The following is a 20091-nucleotide window of genomic DNA, read 5'->3' on the forward strand; positions in this document are numbered from 1 at the left end:
GTAAAAACTCCTTAGTTTTCACGTTTACGTACAAAATATTCACGTAGAATGAGAAATAATATTTCCATTTTTCGAACAAAACCAGACAGTTGTGTATAACAACGCAGATATAGTCGAAAAAAGAAGTAAACTAATAGAATTTGCCAAAGACTTTTAGACTCATTTGAAATGTTCAAGTCGATTGGTCGACCTGTTTGTTGTGTGTTTTGTTTTGGCAATTTTGTTCACTGTTATCTCTGTGTATCGAATGGAAATTTCGGAAAAGGACACTCAAATTTCCTTGCAACAATGCGGAAACGACAAATTGATACATTGAAAATATTTAACCTTAAGTAAGAATCATTGCCTAGATAAATAACGTTTTTTTTTTGACAACAAACTAATGCGATCTCGTTTCTGGTTTCGTGAATCATCCAGTGTTCAGGAAGTCAAAGAAAATGAAGAATACCTTGTAACGTTTGATTCGGGTGGCCGGGAGATAGCGATCAACATTGTTTTGGGACCAGGATTCCCTAACGAAAAACCCAAACTAATCGTGAGTCCTATTTTGAACCATCCGTGGGTGAATGCAAACACAGGACAGGTTGAAAACGCACCTGGAATACTCAATGTAGGTAAAGCAATTCTGTTCATTGTAACAATTGTTCATAACTTATGCTTTTCAGTATACAATTCATTCCGATCTGGGTCGAGTGGTACAAGCCGTAAGTCGTGAATTCGAAAAACATCCTCCCTCCCTACTCAATGATACTGCGTTCGTCGCACAGCAATGCGGAAACGGAAACACCCAGGAAAGTAGTAACGACAGTGCTGCTTCCCCGGTAGCTACACAAGACATTTTCGGTCTAAGAACGCTGGAGTTGGACGAACTTGCCCGACTAAACTGCGACGAGGATTATCTGGAAGACTTCATTGAAAAACTTGGATTCATTCAAACCCAGAACAACGAAATGAATCATTTGCTGAATCAAATAGAAACGCTAGCAACGGATAATATCTCCAAACGAGATGTGGTAGCGGAACGACGAGAACGATTAGATAAACTGATGCTAGATTTCAAAGAATTGGGCGAACGGTACGAAGCTTCCAACCAAAAATACCAAAGAAAAGCGGAAGATTTCTCACCGCAACATATCAAGGAACTATTGCAAATCGCTGTTTCCACAGCGGATGCTACGAGCGATGAAGAAGCTCAGAAATTCCTTGCAGGGGATACCGATGTTGCCACTTTTCTGCATGACTTTCTCGAGAGACGAAAGAGCTTTACGATGCGGAAGGCAAAAGAAGAAAAGCTTACGCAACAGCTGACGGCATTGGAGCGTGCTGCGTTTTGATGAACTTTGACTCACCAAATTAATCACCTCCCTACGGTGGGATATTTTGTATGTGATATTCAGTACGTTGTTATTTACTATCAGTGTTTGCACTGTTCCTAATCTACTTGGTAGCAGGCGCTATAAATAAATACATTATTTAGTAAGAGCTTATCGGATTACTACAATGTAATATCACATTTACCTTCGCTTCGCAGATCGAACATGGATATTAAATCTATCGTGTGCGCAAACTCTTGTACAATCGATCAAAGGTTACAAGCATAAAGTCCAAACTAGTTAAATTGGTACAACTAGGTAATGTGAAAACCGTGTTCCTTAAGACCACCTGCCAGTTTGCTTCGTCTCGTACCGATCTAGCTCATTTAAGGTTGACCAAATACAACAGATTCGCAGCAGGGACACAGACTTGGCAGCGCCAATAGAGAATATGCAGTGTTAAACTGTCCCTAATCTGAGTCCATTACCATCAATCATTAGATATCAAAATTTTCCATCTGTTATTTAATTGAAGCTTTTGGTGTTCTTTAGAAACAAATAAATAATAGCATCGTGTGTTTATCACTTGAATATTCAGAAATTTAACGGAAAAGAATACAACAGCATCGTTAACACTGATAGAATCATAAGCTTTACATATCGTCTTTGACTCGTCAGTGCATAACAGTATATGTGGAACAGTTATACCACCCGCAGTTCAACATAATCCGCTAAGCGAACGAAAAGTTATTGTCATTTGCAATACGTTTATGCCCTAAAACAAAAACAGATTAATCTCAAATGGACTGATAGAATAATTTCTCGACAAGAGTTTTGATTGTGGTAAGTTCTTTGGTGATCTTCACGTCAAAGAAAAGATTCAGAAGGTGGAAAAATGGGTTCCCCATGGGCTACATGGTAAAGAGTTGGAAAAGCGAAATTTTGCTTTCTCGGCATGAAACGTAGAATTTTATGCACCGGGTCGTTATGAGAGATGGGCCCCAAGTGCAGAAAACCATGAGTCGACACTGATCAACCAACAACATCAAATTGTGAAACCTAATCGCTTCCGGAAGTATACGATGCTGTGCATTTGATGGCATCAAAACGGTATTTTGTATTACGAGCTTCTCAAATCTGGAAAAACTGTAAATACCAAACGCTACCGACAACAAATGGTGAAAATGAATCAAGCATTAATTGATAAGTGACTAGAATGCTCCACAAGATACGATGCGCCCTTATTCTGAATAACGTCGTATCGTTTTTTCGCTCGTATTTCATTTGTATTCCCCATAACGCTAGCAAAATCAAAGGTAGCTATGATTCGATCGAACTACATTCGATCGAAAAATAAATACGTCGTTATTCAGAATAAGGGCGCATATTGTAGCAAAACCACGCTCCCGCACACACAACGAATGCTGTCAAAAACATTATTTCTAATCTTAGATGAGAACCCTTACCCGCCAAACTCTTCTGAATTGGATCCATCCGATTATCATTTGGTTTCATTGATGTCTTATACACTTGTTCAGCAGTGTTTCACTAGTTGTGAAAGCAGTTCCTCTGACGTGCTATTCTTGAATTGGTGTAAAAATGCAAAAATTGGTGTAAAAATGCAAAAATCAGCATTCGAAGGCAACTATTATAAATAAGGAATCTGGAATCCATTGTTTACAATCAACATTCCAGTCGAAAATGCGGGTGAGTAACGTCAGAGTCTTAACTGTATTGACGTGAATACGAATAATTTCGTCTAATTTAATACCGTTGTAATGATCAATAATATATCTGACTCCACTTGCATATCCTGAGGTCATAAAAACGCATTCATACCGATACACACAATATATTTTTCTCGAACGCAAAGCGGCTGAATGTTGATTTTATTTGCGATCGTTTGATGCGGAATTCGCACTGCAAACGATTCACTCAGGCTTGTTCGCGACAAAATCTGGACAGCCTAATATTGGGACAAAACAATTTTGTTAGTTCAATCGCAATTTTTATTCATTTAATTGTGCATTATTCGTCATCTTAAAACTGATTACAGTTGCTTAATTAGACTACATAAAGAAACTGTGAACTTTTGAGTTTACTCAAAGCTTCTCTGCAACCGATTTAACTACTTTCATCCAAGATTTTCGATTTTTTTCTTTAGTTGTAACTTGGTATTCAAATTGAGAGAGTTCTCTCTTCACGAAAGCCCAATATCGCTCGATAGGTTGCAACTCGAGACGATTAGGTGGATTCGCCTCTTTCGGTACAACATAGACTACATTCGCTTTATACCATTCCAAAACATCTTTGGCGTAGTGACAAGATGCCAAATCAGCCCAGAATAGCGAAAGACCGTAGGATAGGTGACAATCGCTTTCTTAGGCATTCTTCACGGTATGTTTCCTTGTTTACGTTCCGGTGGTAGCCGCACCTGCATTTTGCCTACCAAACCAAATATTTTTTGGGAAACTTGACCTTTCTCTTCGTTCTTTCTTTACGCCGTTCCGTAGCATTATAGAATAAAAAGACATTTCGGGAATCTGCTTAAAGTCTTCCAGCACGTAAGTTTCAACATCCATCATGGCGCAGGAAAACTTGTAAAATGTTCAAATGTTGAAAGTATGTACGAAAGTTGAAGACATTTTTATTTTTCTAGCCACAGTACGTACCGAAAGATCTGGTTTCTTCTGCAATATTTGCTTCACCTTTGCATCCATTTGGTGGTTCCTGAGAACCATTTTTGTCTGATTTCCGCCTTCCGGGCTGTTGTCAAACGTGTACAGCGTTGCCAGGTTGCTAGATTTGTCTGGTAAATGCCAGATTTTTCTCTTTTCGCCAGACACTCAAACTAACAAGATCTTTTGCCAGATTTTCCTAATTTTCCCAGATTTTTCAAATTTTCCTAGATTTTGTCAGGTCTTGCTAGATCTCTACGGTTTTGGCCTCTATACTAATCTAGGTGGGGAGACCTTTTTTTCTATTTTTTGCTCACTGAAAATGTAGCCCGGCAAAAATATCCTTGTATATAGTACACCCAGACAAATCCAGATAAATTTTTTAATTTTGACAGATTTTTGAAAAAATAACCTGGCAACACTGAACGTGTATCAAAAGATTAAGGAATGTTATGGGCAGTGCTTGCAGGAAAATCGAACTTTTTTTCAACTTTTCTTACTGACAGAGCCGGATTTTGATTGTGACAGTACACAATTGCTTTTCGCACTTGCTCTTCTTTCGACGTCATCATAGGCAGCAAACAGAGTGAGAGCGAGAAGCTGAGCTGAGCTGGTGACTGACATTAGCGGGAAACATATTTGCAGCAAATCAAATTTTTCAAAGGTGTCCCATAGAGATTTCTATACCCTTGTGACAAATCATTGACACTAAGAGTGTCTGCCTAGAAATTGAAAAATGCTGGGATATTTCGTGATGAAAACAAACATCATAATATGATATTATGTTATTCGGCTAAAGTACGATTCACACGTTATATCAGGTTATCATTACCGGCAAGGAATTATAATGGAAAGGAGCTGTTTGTAACACTTATCAAAACGTTATGTCAACTTCACGAAACATTTTTACGTCCGAAACGTGTATTCGTTTCATTAATGAAAGCCTTGAACTAATCTAAACTACGAGTGAAGTCCCGTTAACATTGGCGGAAGTTTACTGTTCGTCTGAATCCTACTTAAAATTGTTTGATGTTAGGTATTTCGTGATGAAAAGAAACTAATTTCAAAATGCAAATGTGCATTTGTGGATGTAAGTAAACTGTCAGAAAGGTCAGTAGCAATTTAAGACGTAAGCGAAGAAATTTGGATATAGTAAAATTATTTTTCTTCGTTGTCGCGATAAAAAAAAATCGTGGGTGCAGTTTGATTAAACCTCTGAAATTTCGATCGAAAATCTTTTTAAAGTGTACCACGTAAATCAACCCGCTTGTGAGAAATTCTGGCAGCCAACAGAAGCCTGGCAAAATTCCGGCAACTGTCAAAGTTTTGCAGGCGAAATTGCGTCATTCTCTCGCCACGTGGCGTCTCGCAAAATCGCTCTTCCTTTTTGCTTTCTCTATAGAAAGGTATTAGAATTGCTGGAAAACCGACTTTCGAACGGAGCCTCGGAGACCCATAGTGTTATATACCATTCGACTCAGTTCAACGAGATCGGAAAATGTCTGTGTGTGTATGTGTGTGCACTTTCCGAAGATATTTTTACCGCTCAATTTTCTCAGAGATGACTGAACAGATTTTAACAAACTTAGGATCGTTTGAAAGCTACTGTCGGGCCATTGATCAAGTTCGAAGATCAAATTACTGTGACTTTTGGTTCCGTAGATATGATGGTATAAATGACGTAACCGACAAAACGTGTAATTTTTTTATCGCGCAAGGTTTTCGAAGATGGCTGAACCGAATTTAACAAGTGGCATTTCACCAGAGAGATGCACGCTAGAGACAGATTTTTGCCACACCGAGGATGAAAAAAACGAAGCACCGCACAAAGCGGAAAGCGCACTTCTTCTCAGTGTCGAATAGACAGCATTTGAGTGTGTGCTTGTGGTTAAAGCAGCTGGCGCGAGTGAAACACATTCTCTTCGCATGAATCGCTCACACGCGCTCTCGTCTAAATACACCCAAGTGACCACTGGCGCGTGATGTTGAGCGAACACTTCTGTGAACTTCAATTAATAGAGAGTAGATCTGGCCTTGCTATGAAAAATTTGCAAGGAAAACCGAAAATTTTACGATAAATTGTTTTATTTTGCTGATTTTGCGTGTCCACGCTTCATCTACGCAAACCATACAGCAGAGTGCTCACCGGCGTGTACACCTCTGTGAAAGTATCTGCATCCACCTCAGAGAATTTATTAGCTAATGCTCTAGCACTTTGGTGCGATTCAGTGGAAGAGGTAAAAGGAAATAAACAAACGCACTCATGATGCGTGTACACTTTACACAACAGTGGTGTATAAATGTGAAAGAGAAGAGCTCTCGTTGAAGTTGTCAGTGCGAGGGGAGAAATTTTGCTTGCTCTTCGTCACACAGAGGAGATAGACATCTCTGCCGGAGATATGATGATAAAAGTGATGTAATTGACAAAACACGTTGTTTTTTTACCGCGCAAGATTCTCGGAGATGGCTGAACCGATTTAAACAAACTTAGGCTCGTTTGAAAGCTACTATCGGACCATTGATCAAGTTCGAAGACCAAATGGCTGTGACTTTTGGTTCCAGGGATATAATGTTTTGACGTAACCGACAAAACACGTTGATTTTTACCGCTCTTATATATATATATATATATATATATATATATATATATATATATATATATATATATATATATATATATATATATATATATATATATATATATATATATATATATATATATATATATATATATATATATAAGTTAACAGCCAGCGTTTCCCAAGAACGTCACCAATAGCAGACGATCGAGATTCCCACAGAATGAAGACCGCAGCATCAACAACAATCGTCGCCCCAGCATCAGTCACGTACACGGTAAACAAATCTTGTATCGCGTTACCGGCGCTAGGGAATAGTAAATCGACAGGGTTCTCACGATCGGCAGCTAGCTAGGTTAGGCTTAGAGTAAAGTTAGAACAAAAATAAAGTTTAGTTTCAGTTTAACCTTAGAAGTGAAAAGTGTTCTCTCTTTTTAAAAACCCCTTTGCGAGGGTAGATATTTTAAATGGCGCAGTCGTTCGGATTGTAGTGCGGTTTTTAAGTGATTTCTTTCGGCACGAAGAGCCATCCCCGAATGTACATCGGTGATTAGTGAAGAGATCCAGAAGAAGCTGCACCGGACCCATCACCTAGTTATCAGCGAGAGAATATCGCAACCTAACCGTAAGTAATTTTAATCTTTTAATTAACTATTATCACATAAGTTTAACGCATCTAACATTTCTTAGCTATTGCCTAAAAGTGAGCTATTGACATTGTAGTGAAGTGAAATTAATTTTAGTTAAACAAATCAGTGAAAATGGAACAGCACATCGCTGCTCTCAATCAACAGATCGCCTCACAGGAGGACGAAATTCAACAATTAAGAATGGAGCTTCTAGGTGCGTCAGAAGCTGCCCAAGCGGCTCAAGTAGCAGCTGCCGAGGCTAGAACAAATATGCTACCTCGAGCTGCAGGAGATCCCGAGAGTATTTTAAAATCTCTCCAGACTCCCCAGATCATTCGAGACCTTCCCAGTTTCGATGGAAACCCAATAAAATTGCATTCTTTTATTAGAGCCATTGATAGTTTAATGCCAACTATCAATAGAGCTGTTGGAACAGATTGCCACCAAGTTTGGATTCAAGCAATTCGAACCAAAATAGTGGGAGAAGCAGACAATATTCTAGAATTGTACGGTACAAATTTGAATTGGACCGACATAAAGCAAAATTTAATCACACATTATAGCGACCGACGGGATGAGGTGTCTTTGACACGCGACCTCTTCGCTATTCACCAAGTGAACACTGTAGAAGAATTCTACAGCAAAATCTCGCATGTGGTGTCTCTGTTAGTGAATTTGCTAAACATCAGTGAAGAGCACACAGCTGTGAAAGCAGCGAAGAACAATTTTTATCAGCAGCTAGGACTAAAAGTATTTTTGGGAGGATTAAAGGATCCGTTAGGACCAATAATCCGGGCTCAGGCCCCAACAAATTTAAAGGATGCTCTTCGATTATGCATCGAAGAAGGCAATTACTCTCACACACGAAATAAACCATTTGGCACACCTCCACCAATTCCACAAAAGCCAAATTCATCTCCACAATGGCCCATTAAACCGTTTAACAATAGATTACAATTTCCACCATTTTCACAAAAACCCATTCAATTTCCACCACAACGACCAATTCAATTCACACAACAAAGACCTTTTCCCTTCCAACAACCACGATTCCAATTCCCGCAACAACGACCATTTTCCTTCTCACCGCAAGGACAATTTCAAAATCCCCAACAACGACCATTTCCGTTTCCTCAAAGAGTGACTCAAAACCCACAACCAAAGCCAACTCCAATGGAAGTGGATAGCTCCATTAGAAGTAGGCAGATAAATTATATGAACCGTCCACATTTTCAAATAGAGGAATTTCCAACAAATTGTGATGATTCCTATTTCTATGATCCCAATGAATATTATTATTACGATAATTATAACCAACAATATCAAACTGCGTATGAAAACACTAACGAACCTCCACCAGTCGAAACAAACCCCCAACATTTAGAATCCAATCAAGAAACCGATAGCAAGGAAGCCGAAATTGATGATCTAAATTTTCATCAAGTGGCGGCAGACTTTCATCCGACGTAAATAATTTCATCCCTTACATCGAAATAAACACTTCCAAAGGCTTACTAAAATTTCTCATAGACACAGGTGCAAACAAGAATTACATTAGTACCAAGCACGTAAACCTTCAAAAATGCAGATTTACCGAGCCAACCTCTGTTCAAAATATCAATGGTTGTCATAAAATAAATCAATTTGTTGAATTTAACCCCTTTATTCAGATTCCTGGCACACAAAAATTGAAATTTTATATCTTTGATTTTCATCCTTATTTCGATGGATTAATTGGATACGAGGCGTTACAATTGCTGAAAGCCAATATTCTTACTGCTAGTAACGAACTTCAATTTGCTTCTGGAAAAATTCAAATGCAACGAAAATATCCTCATTCTCAACGAATACAATTAAACTCTAACGAGACGAAATTCGTAAGCTTTCCTGTTAATATCGATAACGGCGATTTCCTAGTATCAGAAGATACTTTTATTTGCAACAATATACTCCTGCACTCAGGCTTGTATAGCGCAGTGAATAGTCGAGCTTGTTTAGCCATAACTAATAGTTCGAACGAGTTATCGCGAATCGATATTAGTCAACCCATGGAATTTGAATTAAATAATTTTGAAACCCAACCTTCACCAAAATTTGCCAAGCCGATAAGCCAGCGTTTATTCGATCAATTGCGATTGAATCACCTTAACTCGGACGAAAAATCGAAATTGTTGAACGTCATCAGTAGAAATCAGGGTGTATTTTTGTTAGAAGGAGAACACCTTACCTTTACTAACGCAATAAAACATAGCATCAAAACAAAAGATGATTTGCCTATTTACTCCAAATCGTATCGGTACCCCTTTTGTCATAAGGAGGAAGTACAAAAACAAATTCTCAAAATGCTTGAACAGGGTATTATAAGACACTCTGTCAGCCCTTGGACTTCTCCGGTTTGGATCGTCCCGAAAAAGATGGACGCTTCCGGCCAAAAGAAATGGCGATTGGTAATCGACTATCGGAAGTTAAATGAAAAGACTATCGATGATCGATACCCAATCCCGAACATAACCGACATCCTCGATAAACTCGGGAGATGCAATTATTTTTCTACGCTAGACTTAGCATCCGGTTTTCACCAGATCGAAGTTGAAGCATCAGACATTCCCAAAACGGCTTTTAATGTCGAGAATGGACACTATGAGTTTTTGAGAATGCCCTTTGGACTAAAGAACGCCCCCTCTACGTTTCAGAGAGTAATGGACAACGTTCTAAGAGAACACATTGGCCTAAGATGTTTCATCTATATGGATGATATCATCGTTTTTTCAAGTAGTCTTCAAGAACATCTGGATAATTTGGGAAAAATTTTCGATACACTATCTAGATGCAATATGAAAGTACAATTAGATAAGTGCGAGTTTCTATGTAAAGAAGTTGCATTTTTAGGACACATCGTTACTACTGAAGGAGTTAAGCCAAACCCAGACAAAATTAATATTATTAAAAATTGGCCATTGCCAAAGAGCGAAAAAGAACTTAGAAGCTTTCTTGGAATTTTGGGTTACTATCGAAAATTTATAAAAGATTTTGCGAAAATAGCGAAACCTTTAACAAATTCACTTAGGAAAGGCGAAACCATCATTCATTCTGAAGAGTTCATTAAATCATTTCAAAAATGTAAAGCAATCCTCACTAGTAATGACATACTCCAGTACCCAGATTTTGATAAACCCTTCATTTTAACTACAGACGCCTCTAATCATGCAATTGGCGCTGTTCTTTCACAAGGACCTTTGGGTAAAGACAAACCCATCGCGTTTGCTTCACGCACATTGAATAAATCTGAAGAGAATTATTCAACGATCGAAAAAGAACTCTTGGCGATCGTTTGGAGTTGTAAACATTTTCGACCATACCTCTATGGAAGAAAATTTACGCTCTACACCGATCATAAACCGTTAACTTACAGTTTGAATTTAAAAGAACCGAATCAAAGATTGATCCACTGGCGTTTAAGCTTAGCAGAATTCGATTACGATGTTCAATACAAACCTGGAAAACAAAACGTCGTAGCAGACGGATTGTCTAGAGTTGTTCAAGAAATTAACGTTAACGAAAATGAACTATCATCAGATAACGCAACAGTACATTCCGCAGACACGGATGATTCCGAATACATTCCGTGTACTGAAAAACCTTTAAATTATTTCAGTAATCAAATAATCCTTCAAGTTGGCCCCGAAGAAAACAATATTCACGAAGAGGTTTTTCCGAGAGTTCATAGAAGAACAATTACAAAATTAATATTTGGTATCCCTCAATTGATAACAATATTTAAAGATTTTATGGACTTGAAACGCAATAATTGCATATTGTGTCCCGAGAGTTTGATAAATACAATTCAAATAGTATACAAAAATTACTTTAGTCGATGTAAGACTTTCAAAATTTTCATCACGCAGAAACTTTTGGTTGACTTAAAAACCCTCGAGGAACAAAGTGCCACCATTGAACAAACTCATGAATCAGCCCACCGAGGAGTTTGGGAAAACGAAAAACAAATATCCAATCGGTTCTACTTTCCAAAAATGAAGCATAAAATTCAACAGTTCATCAAAATTTGCGAAATATGTAATCGAAACAAATATGACCGACACCCATACAAAATTAAACTTGGCTCAACACCGAACACGAAAAAACCATTAGAAATAATTCATATTGACATATTTTTAACTCAACCGTACATCTTTTTATCTGCAGTAGATAAGTTCTCTAGATTCGGAGTATTGATCCCAATAAAATCCAGGAATATAGTCGATGTTAGAAGAGGCCTGCTGAAACTTTTCTCAACCTATGGTACACCGGAGCTTATCGTAAGTGATAACGAACCTGCATTTCGATCAGCCGACATAAGAGGTATGGTAAATAATTTGAATGTACAGATGCATTTCGTGCCTGCTAATCACAGTGAAAGTAATGGTTTGGTCGAAAGATTTCATTCAACAGTTGCAGAAATCTTTCGATGTATAAAGCCCCAGTACAATGACCTTACGCACAAAGAAATTTTCTTAATTGCTTGTACTTTGTACAACAACACGATTCATTCAGCCACCGGTTTCAAACCGAGAGAGATTTTCTTTGGGCTAAAGGACGAACACGAACGGCCTCTTGACATTCAGAAAATGATAGAAAAAAGAGACAACTTCTATGATGAGGTAATTTTGGCAAACGATAAGACACGATCAAAAAATTTATCCTTCCACAATAAAGGAAGAGAAGAAGCACCTCACATAGCAGACGAAGAAATAGTTTTCAAAAGGATTCAAGGAATCAAAAAGAAAACTAAAGAAAGATTTTCACCGACTGAAGCTATGGAGGACAAACAAAGAACGATCCTCGATAGGTCCGGCCGGGAAATTCACAAAGAAAACATAAAAAGACTTTGAAATTAATATTTGTCTTTCTTTCAGGATGGACTTTCGGATCATCGCACTCATTTCTCTCATTCCCTTTTCCTATCCTCAATTCATTCAAATACATGACATTTCGAATAATCCGGGTGCGTTAATTATGAAAGTTGGAGAAGGAAGAATTAGTTTAGGCTATGATAAGGTTTTGCACATTATAGAATTAAACCAGTTCCAGAATTCAATTACTACAATTAAAAATGTGTTGAATCGAATCAACAATAAAACAGGAGATTTTTCAAATTTAATCGAATTAAAGCTTTCAATGATAAATGATACATTCATGAGCCTTCTCCCAAGAAACAGAAAGGTAAAAAGATCAATAGAAGTGTTAGGAAGCACTATCAAACTAATCACCGGAAATTTAGATGCCCAGGATTTGAGAAATATTAATGCAGATCTATATGCACTGAAAAACAATGAAAATAGCTTATTAAATGAAAATAACAAACAAATATCTATCAATGCAAATTTTCAAGAACGAATTAATATTGTAAACAATCAGATCAAGGATCATGAGAACAGTTTAGCTAAAATTTTACTTAAAGAAGATTATATCATAACTGAATCCACTAAAATTTCAATCTTATTTCAATTAGATATGCTCTTAAACTCATTACATTCTATAGAAAATAGCTTATCACTCGTCAAGGTCAACATAATAAACAAACAAATTTTATCAAATAGTGAACTAGAGGTCATAGCAGCAAAGCTAACCAAGCAAGGATTCAAGATTGATAGTTTAGACGAAGTTTGCGTGTACCTGACAACTACAGCGTTTTATCAAGAAGATAACATCATTATCAGCATCAATATCCCTAACGTACAGCCTATTGTGTTTGACAAAATGCTTTTATTACCGCTACCTGTGAACAACAAAACAGTGAACATTGACCACAAAGTAATCTTCAAACATGTAAACGAGACGTTAGCCGTTTCTACAGGATGCCAAGAAACGCCCAAAATTACTATCTGTAAACGAGAACTATTGACAAACATCAGTGCAGATGATTGCATCGCACCATTGATTAGAGGTTTGAACGGAAAATGTCCCTTCTCAGAATTGCCACAAACCATCGAATATGAATTACCCGCACCTGGTACCATAATAGTCAAAGCGCTCACCAACAAAATTACATTGAGCAGCACGTGTGGAATTAATCAAAAAGAATTGAAAGGCATTTTTCTCGTCTCATTCCACAATTGTACCATCATTATTGGAAACAAATTATTCGAAAACTATGAAATTCAATTCCGTCACCCTATTATCGCACCTCTAAGGTCAAACCAAATCGCAGAAACACATTTGGAAAAATACGTCAACATAACCCAGTTACATGACCTACATATCGAAAACAGGAAGAACCTTCAATCTTTGGAATTGAAACAACATTTATCAATTGGTTCCTTCATATGCGCAGTTATCCTGATTACAACAATTCTAGGCATCGTTTATCATAAAACCAAAATATCTTCAACAGCATTAGTCGAACGCACGGGTCGTGCTTCTTTAAGGGATGGAGGAGTTAACAGCCAGCGTTTCCCAAGAACGTCACCAATAGCAGACGATCGAGATTCCCACAGAATGAAGACCGCAGCATCAACAACAATCGTCGCCCCAGCATCAGTCACGTACACGGTAAACAAATCTTGTATCGCGTTACCGGCGCTAGGGAATAGTAAATCGACAGGGTTCTCACGATCGGCAGCTAGCTAGGTTAGGCTTAGAGTAAAGTTAGAACAAAAATAAAGTTTAGTTTCAGTTTAACCTTAGAAGTGAAAAGTGTTCTCTCTTTTTAAAAACCCCTTTGCGAGGGTAGATATTTTAAATTATATATATATAGGGTGCCAAAATTTTGGGATCGTTTCTATTTTCGTAAAGCTCTAGTGCAAAATGCAACATTTGAGCTAAATCGGACATGCTTAAGGGGTGTTTTGAAAATTTGCAATCTTGAAAAAACACCATAGGGGGGAGTACATGAAATTTCCAAAATCGAAAACTTTTTTGATGCCAAAAGTCTCAAAACTGCATGAAACGTCGAGATTTAGTGTCATCTCAAAAAAAAAATTTTTTTTGAAAAATCAACTTTCTGGGACTGAGACTTTCTGGTATCCGAAATTATTAAATAAAAGTAGGAAATATATTTTCATGAGACTGCTATGAAAGAAGAGAAAGGCATTATCACACCACTAGGTGGATTAAGAAATGGTTTTTTTTCTTCTGTTCGACTTCAATTGATATTCGTCAACCCTACATGTACATCCAAAAACGAAAACGTGTCTTTAAACGAGGCAAATGAAAATACTGGAAAATTGAGAGATAAAGCTTTGCATATCATGTTTGGTAGTGCAGAACCCTTTCATTCAAACTTCTATTGGAATAAAAATTTAACCAAAGGCTCCAAAAATAAAGAATCGATCCAAAACGGTTCTGTCAGTCTTGTATGTCGCGGAATTCTCTCCCGGAATCGGTTGTTGCATTGTTGCCAGACTCTTGCTGGAATTTTGTCAGCATACCGAAAAACCTTCTGGCAGACGCTGCCAGGCGTTTGGGGGGAAGTCTTTGTATTTCATCAAGTCTCAAGCATTCTCTTTAGCAGTCATGTCTGAAGAATCTCCCGGCCAGGTGACTTTTTTCTGTTCTAAATACTTAGGAGTTTAAAATGGTGACATGAAGCAACAATATTGTAGAGAAATATTAAGTTTCCAGCATGGGTTTAATAATATGGCCAGGGACTGTACATAGTAAGTATATTCATTAAATTGTCGGTGATTTTTCAAAACATCACACCACTAAGTGACAGTTTCCTTTTGTTTATTTTCACGTCTTTCACAATGCATGAAACTAAACAAGAAAACATCAGCTATCTGTTGGTACTTGAAGTTGGATGCGCTTTTTGAAAATTTACCAGAAATTAATTTGTTTTTATTAACATGACTCATAAAATGTTTATGCTTGCTGGTAATGGAATTGTGAATTGCTAAACAAATTCGTTCAATTCTTTCAAAGTGTTTGTATAACTCGGCGAAAATTTGTCATTAGAATCATAAAATTATATAAATTAAATGATGACATTTCAATTTCAAATTCCTACACACCTCATATGAAAATGCATTCTACTTGGGTAGAGACTTGACACTGCTAAAATCTGAGATTTTTCATCAGTTCATAAGGACTTTTTTAAGAATTCGACTGTAAGTGTCAAGCGAGTTGAATACTAAGTGTCATACATTTGGAATTTATCTCTTTGTTTTTCAAAATTTATTATATTGTTTTCAATATTCCATACCCCTACAAGCTAGATCCCTGGCACACATTGTCTCTCACCGGAGAAATTCGATTATACATGTTGCTTCTCTATCTCTCAGAATTGCTTCCTGATGTGCTTATCAACACTCCACGCGCCCGCTTGCATCCATTCCACTCCACCTCAAATCGGAACATACCGGAGAGCCGTCATCCACGAGGATTCCACGCTCTACAAATGATGCTCTTGCTCAGTATAACTCGCCACGGGAAAACTGAGATAAAACATCGGAAAATTTCACAACAACCCTTATTCTTTGTTTCAAAGCTAGTCGAGTCGGATGTCGAGTGATTTCGCCGCGATAATTAATACTTCAAATTCCCATCCTTGATCCTGACCACAAGTTTCGGTAGGAAGAGTTTTATCTCCCGGTTTAACAATCCGAGACCGAGTAATTACCTGAAGTTTTGTACAGCTGAATTGTGACACTACCTTTGTGCGCGAGTGTTTTGTGTCCAGATTGGAAGTTAGAAGAATTGAGATGAAACTAAAAGGATACTCGATTCCATAGGGGTAGTGAAATCGAATTTCGTACCAAATTCCATCTTTCATCCATGCTCAAATTGCAACTTGACCGCACTAAACAGTGGAAACTTTTCGCGAATAATTTCCTGAGAGGATATAACCGAACGAAAACTTTTTCTATCTGAATGTTCAATTATCCTTCCTGCTTCGATTCGGCGAATGTTTCAGTCATGTCATACTGATAATTGTTGTTTTATTGACTCGTGGTCCATAATCTCTTTAACCATCCTATATATTTAGATTTCGGCTTGCACACACATAAATATGTACTACAATCAAGTCCTCCCACGCAATTACATAGGATCTGAACAATCAAAACGGCTTCTTCAGTTAATCTTCTGAAGCTGTTGCACTTGTCAAATGATCAGGCATTAAAACAACGGAAAGTATCGATTTAGTGATATAAAACAATTCAGTTTCGTTGAAACTGTAGTGGGTGTGATTTTCGTGAGGTATGCTACAGTAAAAAATTGTAGATTGTTGTAGAAAGTTATTTATTAGCGTGCGGATTCCAAACATGTATGTTTTCTAACCAAATCTGAAAAAAAAACAATAGTTCCAGATTCCCCTAGGATTTAAAAATCGAAACCTTTTGAGAAATATTTGAGTACTCCCGTTCTGGATGAGTATCCAAAAATTTGTATACGTAAGGATTTACTGTTTATTGTGGATTGCTTACGATTTATCATATAGAGCAAATGCACCTATATTCATCTTATTAGTGGAGACGCTGACCATGTTTCATAGATTTTCTACAATCATTGTCATTAAGGATAAAATGGTCTGGGAGAATGAAACATGAAAGCATAACAATGCTTGGTTTGGTTCGTTGAGCTAGCTATAGATCTCTTATGCGAAAAGTCATTCTATGTTTGCTGTCAAGCAAACATCGATGAGTATTCTAATCAAACTCGTTCTACTTCTTGTCTTTCGATTGGCTCTACGATTTATCTGTTACTATAGCATCTTTCTTCGGAGCCTCTCCACTTTCGTTGTTTCGAGACCAGCATTCCTCAAGAGACGGTACCGATGGATTTACGTCTTCCGTGCGACCTAGATTATGGTCTAGTGCCGAAGAAAGTATCAGAATCACCGATGATGGCCGGTTTCCGATACAGATGCACAATGTAATGACAAATCTCAGCATTTGTGATGATGAGTTTCGTATTACCATAACTTATTAGGTCCGAGGCCAGTGTATTTTAGGGTGTTTTAGAAGCGGCCCTTACACGAGTTATTAAAAATGTCATTACTAAAAAATAATATCATTTTAATGAACGTGTAATGGTCAGTAATGACGAGATTTCTATCAAATTTGAAATAAATCATTACTATCATTCAATCATTAGAGAGCTATTTTCACGCTTCACATCTGATTTTCTCAAAAACGGTGACGAATTAAAAAAAACCTAACTGACAATCTCTTAGAAAATTAGTTAAGATTATTCTGTGAAAATTTCAGCATGATTCATTGACTTTAGCGATCGGAAAAGTCGTTTTCCTGAAGGGAGAATTGCACAGCTGACAACGACAACTTTCAACTTGTTCATTGAATATCTCGTCTTCAAAGGCATGCACCAAAAATATATCCTGACAATGTCTAGATAATTTAATTTAGGTGCGATTAGTGCATAAAAACATAGGTGTTGTCGCGATGAAAATGAAGTGAATGTTATTTTTGTGAAGATAAGTCGATTTCTATGAACGCGCCATTTTTTCTGCTCCAGTTTCCTGGCAACGTAACGAAAAATGAGAAACAATTAAAATCGGCTCAGAAAGGTTGCCAAACAAGCGGTAGCATTATTGGATTTCATGTGATGTAGTCAAACTTGTAACCGAAAATATCAAAACTCTCTTGGCCACCCTGGGCCATCGAGAGTCATTTTGCACATTTGCGAGAGTGCATGGAGAGAAATGTAATACGCAGAGCGAGGCACGTGGTTATACTCGACCTACTGGCCTCAGCCCTTAATGCTTCATACATAGAATTCTCAGATACTAAAGCTCGGAATTAGGTTTTTGCGTTTCTCCATAGAAAGATAATAGAACTGCTATAGCATTCGACTCAGCTGAACGAGATCGAAAAATAACTGTGTGTGTATGTGCATCTATGAATGTGCACATTCCAATATTTTTGTATCGCTCGATTTTCTAAGAGATTACTGAACCGATTTTCGCAAGCTTAGGCACGTTTGTGAGCTACTATTGGACTATTGATCAAGTGCGAAGATCAAATAACTATCACCTCCGGTTCAGGTATAAATGACGTAACCGACAAAATGCGTTGTTTGTATGCTACTATTGGGCCATTGATTAAGTTCGAAGATCAAATCACTTATTTGTCTGAAACTTCTAAAAAATAATCTTCGAAATTCGATAAACTTAAAAAAGCTTATTTAAAAGTTATAATGTGGTCGCTGATCAAGTTTGGAAAAATTACGCCAAGCATTCCTAGTTCGGAAGATGTAGCCATGTATATGACTTAACCGACATAACGTAGCGTTTTTCAGTGCGCCAAAATTCCTCGACGATGCTAGAATTGAACTCGAAAGTTTTTGACACGTTTGAAAGGTGCTATCAGGTTGTTTGGTTGATCAGCTCATAAAATGGACGTTCAACACATAACTGTGCCGTATTTTATGGGATTTCCTATATGTATATGTCTTTTTTTACACGGGGGATACGCACCGCGTAAAAAAAGCGCACAAAAGAACGAGTTACTTTGAAAATTCGCGTAAAAAACCGCATAACTTCTGAAATCTTCGAAAAACGTCGAGGTTTTTGAAAAAAAATCAACTGACAAAATTTGCATAACCAGATCTCGATGGTTCATGAATTTCTAAGACAAAACAAAAAACCACGCAAATCCGCATAACATAACATAACCTCACGAAAATGAACAAAATGAATCAATTTTGACAGCTATCAGTGGTTTGTTTATGTGTTCATTGCGTTCATTATAATTTCAATACGTGTTAATAGATATGTAAACAAACCAATGATAGCTGTCAAAAGGTGAACTTAATTCATCGGCAGTTCATTGGAAGTTCATTCGAGTGGCCATCGTGCAAAATCTAATGATATGTTTACCCTTGAATGTCTTGAATACCAAAAACACAATGGAATAATGCGAATAATATGAAACCAAATTTCAGCTTTCATTTGACTCGAATGAACTGAATGGTCATCGTGCAAAACCTAATTAGGTTTTTTACCGTCACTGCTAACCTCAATCGGATGAACACATTTTTACAGTTCAGTGGTACTGTTTGTGAACATTTTTTTCGTCTGTTGATAAACGGATGAGAACGTTCACGGTCCATATCGCCTAAGTAGAGTTTCGAAACATTTGTTAACGATTCGATACGGTTCATTTCAGAGGTTTATTAAATATAAGTTGCTAGTTGTAAAGTGTAACGATGCTTGTTTGAGATGTGTGCCTCGATTTTGTTTAAGCTTGTTTGTAAACGGTACAGCTGAACTGTCAAGGATGAATACTTGTTTATTTGTAACGTCACGATAAAAAATCTAATTAGGTTTTTTACCGTCACTGCTAACCTCAATCAAATGAACACATTTTGACAATTCAGCAGTACTATTTGTAAACATAGATTTTCTTTTTTTGTCTGCTGACAAATTGGATGAGACCATTTACGGTCCATATCGTCTGAATAGAGTTTTAAAACATCTTTTCACGTTTGGATGCGGTTTGTTTTTGAGATTTATTAAATGAAAGTCACTAGTTGAAAAGTGTAAAGATGCTTGTTTGAGATGTGTTCCTCGATTTTGTTTAAGCTTGTTTGTAAACAGTACCGCTAAACTGTCAAGGATAAATACTTTTTCATATGTGACGTCACGATAAAAATCTAATTAGGTTTTACACGATGACGACACAAATGAACTGCCGATGAATCAAGTTCATCTTTGACAGCTGCCTTGTGTTTGTTTTGTTTTGCGACTGCACATTAAAAATGGAAATATGACGTGTTCCACAGTGAAAAGAACTAAAAAGATTTACCTGTATGCGTTTTCAGCATCAAGGAGTGATATTTGTATGAATCTGTTTTGCGTGAGTCGACTTGCAATTTTCAAATTCATATGATGAACTGTTAAACTGTAATCAAATACACTGCGACTGTCAAAAAAAGT

General features: G+C 37.3%; 2 protein-coding genes across 7 annotated transcripts in view; both read left to right on the top strand.

Annotated features, from left to right (window-relative positions):
* Positions 1-179: 179 nt before the first annotated feature.
* Positions 180-1474, top strand: LOC131430885 (vacuolar protein sorting-associated protein 37A). Its single transcript, XM_058596130.1, has 3 exons — positions 180-332; positions 418-610; positions 666-1474. Exons 1-3 carry the CDS (start codon positions 289-291, stop codon positions 1332-1334), a joined length of 906 nt encoding a protein of 301 aa, XP_058452113.1. The 5' UTR covers positions 180-288; the 3' UTR covers positions 1335-1474.
* A 14157-nt stretch (positions 1475-15631) lies between these two features.
* Positions 15632-20091, top strand: part of LOC131427067 (neo-calmodulin) — a 60815-nt gene continuing 56355 nt past the window's right edge. Inside the window, exons 1-2 of one of the 6 annotated variants that reach the window (XM_058589977.1) lie at positions 15678-15766; positions 16183-16394. The gene's annotated coding sequence lies outside the window, so the exon portion shown is untranslated. Of the gene's footprint in view, positions 15931-16182; positions 16395-20091 lie in introns of all 6 variants that reach the window. The other 5 variants (XM_058589972.1, XM_058589973.1, XM_058589976.1 and 2 more) reach the window with 5 other exon arrangements.

Source organism: Malaya genurostris, chromosome 2 (assembly GCF_030247185.1).
Source record: "Malaya genurostris strain Urasoe2022 chromosome 2, Malgen_1.1, whole genome shotgun sequence".
Classification (NCBI taxonomy): domain Eukaryota; kingdom Metazoa; phylum Arthropoda; class Insecta; order Diptera; family Culicidae; genus Malaya; species Malaya genurostris.